General features: G+C 38.2%; 1 protein-coding gene across 1 annotated transcript in view; it reads left to right on the top strand.

Moving 5' to 3' along the window:
• Window positions 1-1,804: 1,804 nt before the first annotated feature.
• Window positions 1,805-9,857, top strand: part of LOC115028627 (uncharacterized) — a gene marked incomplete at its 5' end in the record, with an annotated part of 30,526 nt that continues 22,473 nt past the window's right edge. The window contains 2 exons of the mRNA XM_029462513.1: window positions 1,805-2,468; window positions 8,546-8,696. Of these exons, the coding sequence (XP_029318373.1) occupies window positions 1,805-2,468; window positions 8,546-8,696 (815 nt within the window). The remainder of the gene's footprint in view (window positions 2,469-8,545; window positions 8,697-9,857) is intronic.

Genomic DNA, 9,857 nt, shown 5'->3' with positions numbered 1-9,857 from the left:
TTGATCAACTATATTTGCTGTTGCAACTTGACGGAAACATCAAACCTGTTTTCAATCAAGAAGAATACAAAAACATCAGATACAATTGGTTTTAAAATACGCATATGAATGCATGATTAAAATTACAGTTACACACACACACACACACACACACAGAGCCTGTGTTGTATGAATTAAGCCAGATTGCTATCTTAACTGGGTCACCTCAGTTTTCCCATGGAGCAGTTTAACATGTTGTGTAATGACTTATAAATATAGCCAATCGGTGTTCAGTGTGTGTGAGTTAATCGGAAGGAACTGAAAACTGTGTCAGCTCGGTTTCAAAACCTAGAATATACAGTATAATGCATTCTATATGTAGGTATATGAGTCATATACAGTAGATGCTTGCATCATACAGTAATGTCAAAATGTTTATGGCAGGTTGTAACTTTACAAGCATGCAGCCGCTAATCATGTTTAGTATTCACTGTGGGCTGTCACTTACTGACAGCTCGGCCAATCAGTCTAAGTGTAGAAATGTTTTCATGTCAATAAATCGAAACACTGTATAATGATGTGTAAGAGTGATAAACTCATCCAGTTGTGGAAATTAGATGAAAGAGAGCAAGTTTATCCCTTTGATGGGAATATTTCCATTTCCACGAACAAACATATTGCTAGCACTACACTCTATACTGTCAGTGTGCTGTTTTGTAGAGTGGTATGTTCCCTTTAGATTGGAGGAAACAGATGTCTGAAAACTGAAATAAAACTATATATTTTGAACTTTACCTTCAACTATTTTGTAATTGGACAGAAAACACTATTAGTACAAGTGTTATAAACTAGAGCTGCAACTAATTGTTTTTATCAATAACTCAATAGAGTAAAACAATTCTTAAATCAAAATAATAATCAACACTTTAATTGATCATTATTACAAGTTTAATTTATTTATCATGCACAATATTTTTGAAGCAGTCGTTGGCAGTGAAAATCCTTAGTTTTGTGCTGCCACTAACAATGCTAATTAAGATCACGCAAGTAAAATCCCAAATAAGAGTCTAAGCATAAAATAGTGCAAGTTAGAATAAGGGATAAAACACAACATAAATAAAATATCAAATAAAGTAATATTAATATACAGTAATTGCAAATCTATAAACATGAATGTAGTAAATGTACTGTATATGCATAATAAGTATACATATATCCTCTCCTTAAATTAAACTTACAGTATATAGAATATTCAGAATTAATTATTTTATTTATTTACTCTGTTACCTTTATTTTACCAGGAAGTCCACCAAAAAAAAAGAGAATGGCAAAGGTAGCAGTAGTACAAAAATCACAACAAAATACAAAAATTCACAATAAAACAGAAGAACAGCTGTTTAACACAGTGGCCTCTCAAAAAACAACCACTTGCCTCCATCACCACATTCTTTATGATGCCTTTTAATTCTCAATGGATAGGCTATACATGTTTTCCCCAGATCTGAACTGGTACAATCAAAGCAACCACTTGGAGGAGCATAGCTGAAAGCTACGACAAATAATATTTCTCATGATGCTTTTTGATGTTCATCTACTTTGCTTGAGGTCTTGCTCCTAATTATTATTTTCAAAATAATACATTAACAGTACATACACAGCTACTAAGCCCCGCCTCTAGTTTTTCCCTCTCTGCCTGTCAGTCAAGCCTTATTCCCGCCCCCTCTCTGGCTGCCTCTCAATCAAACTACGCCCGCCCCTTCACTGCCTGCACGTCGCGCAAAAAAAAACAGCAGCGGCGGCCGTTGGGGGAAGAGAGTAAATAGAGAGAGAAGCCTCAAGATGGCTGACTTCGCTGTGCTCCGCTTACCTCACCGCAGCTGCTACTGCGGTAGCCCCGGCGGTCGCCCCCGCCAAAATCCCGCTCGTCAAGCCGACCGAAGCGAAGGGAGCCCCTGACAGCCGCTCTCAGTCTTCCCGGGATTTCAACCCGCCGCCGCCCAAGAAGGTCCGAGTGGAGGAGAGGAGCGGTAAACCCAAGAAACTCAGCAGGGAAGGAGGTGTGGGAGGCAACGGTAGCGGCAAAGAGAAACTCCAGCAGCCCACGAAGCTACAGAGTTATGGCAGCAGTGCGGGCTTGTGGAGCTTCAGCCCGGTTAAGACGAGTAGCAACAACCCTCCGGTGCCTGCTACTGTTGGACACCAACCACCGACAAACACGCATAAAGTCTTTAAACAGAGCGATTTCTTCCTCCACAAAGCGCCTTCCTCCTCCAAACCCAAGAAACCGAGTAAAGATAAACAGCGCGAGAAAGAGAGGGAGAAGGGGAAAGGAGGCGGAGAGGAGAAAAAGAAAACTAAACTATTGGTGAGCTCCGGACCCGGGAATAATGTCAGTAACAACAACAACAACAACAACAACGATATCGGCAGAATTAATAACACTTCTGCAGTGAAAAGAGAAAATGGGGAGGTCATGCTGCCACCCAAAGGTAGGCCACCAGTCTATTTCCTTTGAATTGTACTTGAAGCGAATGAGTAAAGTTTGAGTTGTGTTTATTATAAGTAGGCTTGAGTTGTGCCCGTTTGTAGTTACTTGACTCATCGTAGAATCAGCCGCTTGGGATATGAACATGTGGCCCTGAGTGTTCAGTTGTCTGCCTCATAATTTGTCTGGACAGTCCCGTTTTTGGACCAGCCACTGCTCAAAGGGCGCTCCTAAATGTTGTCTATGAACCATTCTAATTCTCGAGGGTTACTCTTATTTATAATTGCACATTACAAAGGAGGTTTGTATCGAGTTGAGCGATTACAAAGCCCAGTTTCTACGGGCTATGGCTGCCAGCTTTCGTCGCTTGTGAACCCTCGAGCTCCACAACAGTGTTCCAGGGCAGTAGTCGCGCGACCTGGCTGTTTGTTACAGTGCAACCAACTGCTCTCGTGCTGCTGCGGAATTGTAACGTCGTTACCTCATATTGACACAAATATGTATATCCTGTTTTAGTTATACGTTTAACTGTAACGTATTTGATTCGGTCTAAGATGTTATAAACGGCAAAAACAAGATATAAATTGTCATGTCAGCGTAACGAATTAAGCAAAGGTTTACGTTTTCTACAACATGAATGCGCTTTTATATATATATATTCGTAATTATCTTTGGAGCGGTGTGTGTATTAAAACTGCTGCTGTCATAACAATATGACAGCCGCCCGCCATTATAGGGTAAGTGTTATTTTGGTAGAGCACCACGCCCCCCTCTGTAACCTCAGGCTGGAAACAGACACGGCTCCACCGCTTGTTGTTACTCCATGTTCTACAGTTGTACAGCAGAGCATGTTGTAGGCGTTCAACCACTCCTACATTCATTTGTTTTACAATTAAATAATCTTTATTATTGCACTGAAGTAATTACATTTGGATCCTATAGACACTAACAAGTATAAGTATATTCTTGCTACATGTCATTTAGGTGGGTGAGAGGGAAATAATATGAATAATTTAGGTAAGGTAGAAAAGTCAGTTACATAGCGTAATACAAAATAACTATAATCGTTAAAAACAATAACTAATTATTAGTACACATTTTACAATATTATGATATCTCAAATATCCAGTCTAATTACTTCATCATGTTACAACAAATATGTTATGCTAAATATCTAGGCTATGTTTTAATTATTTAGGAATTATTATTTAATTGACAGTGCTGAAGCAACTACTTTCTGTTTTTCTCATCGTCTCATTAATGGATTTTGGGTTTCTCTTTTCTTATTTTCTGTGTTTTGGTGGGTGTCATCGTCACACCTTTTGCTGTGTGTGAGTTTGTAGACTCTAGCAGGAGACCGAGTGGACACATGCAGCTGTGTGTGAGTGCATGATGTCACCCTTTTCCAGTTGGGTAGTTTAAGAGGTCATGACATGCTCTGAACAGCCACTGCAGTCAGTGAGAACAGCAGAACTAGCCCTATCACACCATCAGAAACACAGTCTTGTAAACATGCTGTGTTGGATGTGCGTGCACGCTTGATAGGGATTTCAGAACAGATGGAGGTTGGTGTTAGTCTTTACACAGAATCAGAACAAAATTGGGATTAAAAAAAATAATAATGTTAAACAAATCATGTCTTTTTATTTAGCAATCATAAGATTTAAAGTCAGTTATTGTAGTTTTATTACATTTATTGTGTTCTTTTTAAAACTGTTAATGCTGGTTGTAGGTGTGTAATGAACGTTTTCATCTCTGAACCTGAGTAGGGCTGCAGAATATATTCTTTTTTTTGTTTTTTTATCTTCATCGCAATGTCACCCTGTGCGGCAAACACACTGTGAAAGATGTTGTACTCGGGAGCTTTTTTCAGTTAGTTGAAAGAGAGTATGAGTATAAAACTCCACTTTAAAATCTAACTATAATTTTTAGTTTTTATTGGTGCCTTTTGTGTTCAGTTCAATGTCCAATTTGTAAAAAAAAAAAAAAAGAATGTTTTAAATAATTTCCCTTCATTGATTTTTAATTCAACAAGCATTTTGTTGTATTTAAGTTGTATACTGAAAGCATCAGAACTGAGTACACTTTAATATCTGTTTATTTATCGCAAGTAATATCGCTATCGTGATATTCAACAACGTTGTAACACATTTTCCTCGTATCGTGCAGCCCTTACACCTCACTGGATAAATTTGATGCAGCCATAAGTAACAATATATAATAGCACTACTTCAACAGTCCCAACGAGGTGCTCTTGAACAAGGTAATGTAACCTGTAATTGCTGTAGGGAGCTGCTCAATGGCCAGCAGCAGGGAGACTGTAATTATATTGAGTAGCTTCAGATTTGAAGATGAGGAAGTATATGAACATGGAGCAGATTGTTGCTGGAAAAGACACATTATTGCAAAAATGTTTAAAGGATTAAAATGGTCTTTTCTGAGCTGCAGCTTCCTGTAAAAGCTAGTAACAGTGTGTTAGTCTTCTTCCTTCACTCTGTGACACAGCTTCAGTCAGCATAGGCTTAAGGTGACACTATTTAAAAACACAATTTTAATAGTGTTTTTCTAATATGTGTTGGGAGGCAGGCTGGCCCACTTGTTAGACAGACTGCTGTTCAACAGGAGGACACTGCTCTGCTCTGAAGCCGATTGTGCTCTGACCTTCCTGGAAGGGAAGACATTTCCTACAGGGATCAAAAGAGTATCACATCGTCACAGCAATATTAGTGTTGGGTTTGCTTTTGGACCGAGGCTAAAGGCAACTGCCAGGAGCAGTGACTCCCGGTTACATACATTTGGTCTTGAAATAAGAAGCATGTGACTAAGTGCAATGCAGGAAACATTACTGTATTAGGCCGACTGATCTTGTGTGAAAGAAATAATTGTCACAAGTTTAATCCTCACTAAGACCAAGTTGACCTGCTGCTGACCCCCAATGTATGTACATGCAGTCTGATATTATATTATATCCAAATGCCGTTCTCCTAAAGAATATCCTATTCATAAATAAAATGTATTATTATTATTATTAAGTTAAACACATCCATTTACGAAATGGTGAGGAGAATATGATATACAACGGAGACGAGCCTATTTGAGAGGCTAAAAAAAATTATTTGCATAAAAAATTACGATTTAAGCCATTATCAAAATAGTTTTTTTTTATTTTTCTGTTGCGTGACTAATCTGTGCAGCTCTACTGGACATCTTTTTAACCATTAAACAAGTCATGTAAACCTGGGTTATTGTGGATGTCGGGTAGTTGTGAATCATGTCTGAATTGCAGTAATTAGGTTTTTTGTGTGCATGTAAATGCAGCATGCTGACTGTGCCCTCTGGGACTACTCGTCTGTAGTCGTGTACAGCGACGGGAAAAGGAAGAGAAAGTCGAGCTTGGCTGCAATCGGCACCCAATTAAGTTACTGCCGGCTGGGTCATTTGTTCAGTTCCAAAAATTACAAGACGCTTAACTCTGCGTGTGCAGAAGCAGTTCAATAGAGTGACAAAGAGTGCATAAACCTTATTGCTAAATGGTTTTGAGATCAGCTTGAATGGAGAAGCATGGATTTTCCACACCAGCAGGAGTGGACAGACCATCTGGACTTACAGGATGTTCCTGCCGGGCAGGTTTACCTGTACTGTTACAGTGAGTCCAACAACACTGATCTAAAAAGAACTCAAAATATTCACTTTGATGTCTGCTGAGCTATATATGTAACTGTTTTCACCCTTAAATATGTACAAGTACATCATAGGCCTGGTTGACTTTTGGCTGTTTTCTGTCGTCCCACTTTGCCACAGTGAGTCATTTTACAGCAGAAATGACGTGCTTGTTAATGTCCAGCATTTTGTTCACATCGGACTGCTCTTCTAGCTGTGATGTCTAATCCTTGAAGCCCTCAGATTCCACAACAAAGGACTAGAAAACTGAATTAGCTTGATTCAGTTTATTAATTAAATTCACAAGTAATATAATCACATATTCCGAATCTCAGAATAGAATAAATAGTAAATAATATTAAAGTCACGTCGCTAACACACACTCAAAGCTACATCGTTAAACACCATGTTGTCACAGGTTAACACACGTTAAATGTCACACATTAAATAAATACAGTTAATTTTAAGGAGAGGTGAAATGGAGAAAGTTGTTATCAAAGTAAACTTTACATAAAAAAAAAAACCCAAAACATTAAAATGTGGATACCCCATTGACTTTCTGAATAAATTATTCTCTTCTACAGCTTTAAAAAGTTTGATAGCAGTGGGGACCGGCGTAGTTATCGTTAACAAACTGTCTGCCTCTGGCCCTCTATCCTTCAAAGTCTTTTCTCTCCTGTGATCATCTGAACAGTGAAATCCACCTGCTGTGTTCCCCTTCAAACCCCGGCTGGTGCAAGAAAGCCAGAAAACAAGATCAGAAAAAGAGTAGAAGTTTCAGTTGCATGGATCCCATTAATATCTGATTCATTTACACCTCTAGCTTTGTGCTGTGTCAAAATCAACACTGTTTAGTTACTGACCAGCTTGAAACTTGAGACCTCAAGTCATGGGATGGTCTGCTTTTTATTTTAAGGTGGAGACCCTTCTCTCAAGCTGTGATAAATCAGCAGTGTATTTAAGGCCCAGGCAGCCAACTGATCTAATTTATCTCCTATTGCCCCTAAATTTATAGTTTATGAATGTTTCCGCTCTGGCAAGGTCTGACGTGTTTTTATAAATCTGGCAATAGATGTGAGTGAATCCTCCCTTTGTTGGCAGCTTCCTGTGGCGCTAAATAGATGCTTTAAAACGTCATGTTTTTTCTTCACGAGGCAGCTTAAAGTGTCTGGTCATTTTACAGCTTTTATTTTGAAAAGTTCTTAAAATGGTTTGTCAACATTATTGGCGTTCCACCTATTAACAACAGGGTATGGGGGGTAATGACTACCTGCATGTTAAGTAGCAAACAAAAGCCACCTACTCAACTTCAAAATGCTAAAGGTATTTATTGAAATATAATCACGGAGTGTAATAATGTACCTCTGATTCTCCTACTGCTCCTTTTTAAGCCTTTTTAAGCCTTTTTACTTTCAAAGAATTTTCTCCTTTGATCCGGCACACAGCGAGTCCAACCCCACTGTGTTCACTTTCCCACTCCCCACGACCACAGGAGAGAAACAGTCTGAAAACACAGCTTCCTTTTAAAGATGGATCTGACTGAGTTCAAAGAAAAAAGTTATTTGGAAAGGAAAAGAAAGAATCAGCAAAAATAAAGGAATTTTTTTTTTCTTTATGTGGATATAAAAGGAAATAAAGAAACAAAGGAGAAGATGTATTAAAGATTTGATCAAATTAAAGTTATTTTAAGAAATAATAATATATTTGTATAGTTCTTATCAGAACAAAGTACTTCACATGGCAAGCAAAGAACACGTGAAGCATAACGGCAACACATGAAACCACAGCAATAAAAGTACTAAACTAAAGAGTGTGTGATGGTATGATATTTACTTTTTAAACTACTGCTCTGAACCAGACTGACTTGTAATGAGTGCAACGTTAGAGTGCATTCCCATTCCTCGAGCTGTAATATTCCCTCAACACTGAAATTATTCTGTCAGAGAGAGAGAAGCGCTGAGAAGAGGAAATTAAACTAGTCAGAAAGCAAGGAAGGATTTTAGGACTTTTAAGACAGGAGCATATTGAAGCTAGCAGAGAACAGAGAAACGTTATATATATATATTGAAGAGATGGAGCTTTAAGGTTGTGTGAAGTTGCAGAGTGACTGCTGCAGTCTTAAAGGGAATTGGAAGGTCATTACAGTGCAGAGGGAACTTGAGAGATGAGAGTAAAGGCTTGGTGGAGAGATGGATTTCTTGCAGCGTGAAAAGAGAAGCCAAACGTTTTGTAGGAGGAAGACCAACAAAATTAAGGAATGGATGACGGCCAAGGTGAAGCACTTGGCAAGAGTTTAGTTGAACATTTGAAAGTGAATAGTGTGCTCACAAGTGTAGCATGTGTGCAGTGAGTAAATCCGGGAGCTAATGCTTATGTGTTTCTACCATCGAGACCTAAAATCATCCTCCTTTGCTTTCACAGAGCACTCCGACAAGGCAAAAGAGAGAGACCGAGAGGAGAGGGAGAAGAAGAAGGTCAAAGACAGAGAGAGAGAAAAGGAGAAGAAGAAGCACAAAGTGATAAACGAGATCAAGGGGGAGAACGGAGAAGTCAAGCAGCCGATTAAAGGTGGGTGGAAACACGCACACACACACACACACACACACACATTAATGCAAACCTAGCGATTTTATATAGGGCTGAAATTTAGTTTTCTTTCAGTTAATAGTAAAAAAATATTCCCAGTCTATGGTCATGTCTTTTAAATTGCTTTTTTTTATGTCTAACCAACAGTCCAAAACCAAAAAGTATTCAATTTACAATGGTATTTAAAATGAACAAAAAAACAACAACAACACAATTGAAACGCTGGATCCAGTCAATATCTGGAACTTGTATTTCGGTTAATAATTAACATTGAAATTGAACGTTCATTTTTGATCTGGGAAACGGCAGCTTGACAACAACATCTCAACAGAACGTTCACATACTTGTTGTTTCCTTCCTCAGCGGATGGAGCTGCTCAATTGTTATGGAGATAGTTTAGTTAAGGCAAATTCGGTCACAAGTGGTTGTATACGGGGGGACAGATTGCAACATCTGTGTGGAACTTATGTTGTGAATATTTTGTCAAGACATCAAAAGTGTTTGAACAGTAATATTGGTTATAAAATGTTTTAATATCCAATTACTGGCTGAATGATGTAATTCGGAATTATTGTTATATATTGCCACGAAGTACTGAAAACTGTGGCGTTATAATAAATAATTCTTACTGCTTTTCTATCATACTTTCATATTTAACCCTTATGATTGTGAAAAGGTTATTAAATTGCATTCTGTTTTGTATTAAAACGTCCTAAAAAGTCTTACATGTAACCATGTGAACCCTGACATATACAATATAAAAATACAATATACAAATAATTGTTTGTATAAAAAAAATGTATGCGCAAGACATGTTGTGACATGTTATATGATCTACAGTAGAAAGTGTTTTATGGGTTTTTGATTTCTTAATTCTTTAGCAGAAAGAAGCTGTCAAACATTGTTATTGTTTGAACCGTCTGTTGTTGTGAGAGTGAGGACAAAATCAATGTCTGCTCTGGTGGCTCAGTGATCTAAGCTACACACCCCACAGGTTACTTGTTATATCTGGTCTCCTCTGTCCCTCTCCATGGTATGCAGTAAAACAACAAGCAAAATGTCACGATGATAATGTTAAAAAGGAAAACGTGTTGAGCAGATCTCTCAGAAAGCAGCACACCAAACACTGGAAGCATTTATGTCATTC

Source organism: Cottoperca gobio, chromosome 23 (genome assembly GCF_900634415.1).
Source record: "Cottoperca gobio chromosome 23, fCotGob3.1, whole genome shotgun sequence".
Classification (NCBI taxonomy): Eukaryota; Metazoa; Chordata; class Actinopteri; order Perciformes; family Bovichtidae; genus Cottoperca; species Cottoperca gobio.
Note: the sequence above shows the minus strand (reverse complement) of the source record. Positions and strands in the feature narration are given on the sequence as shown.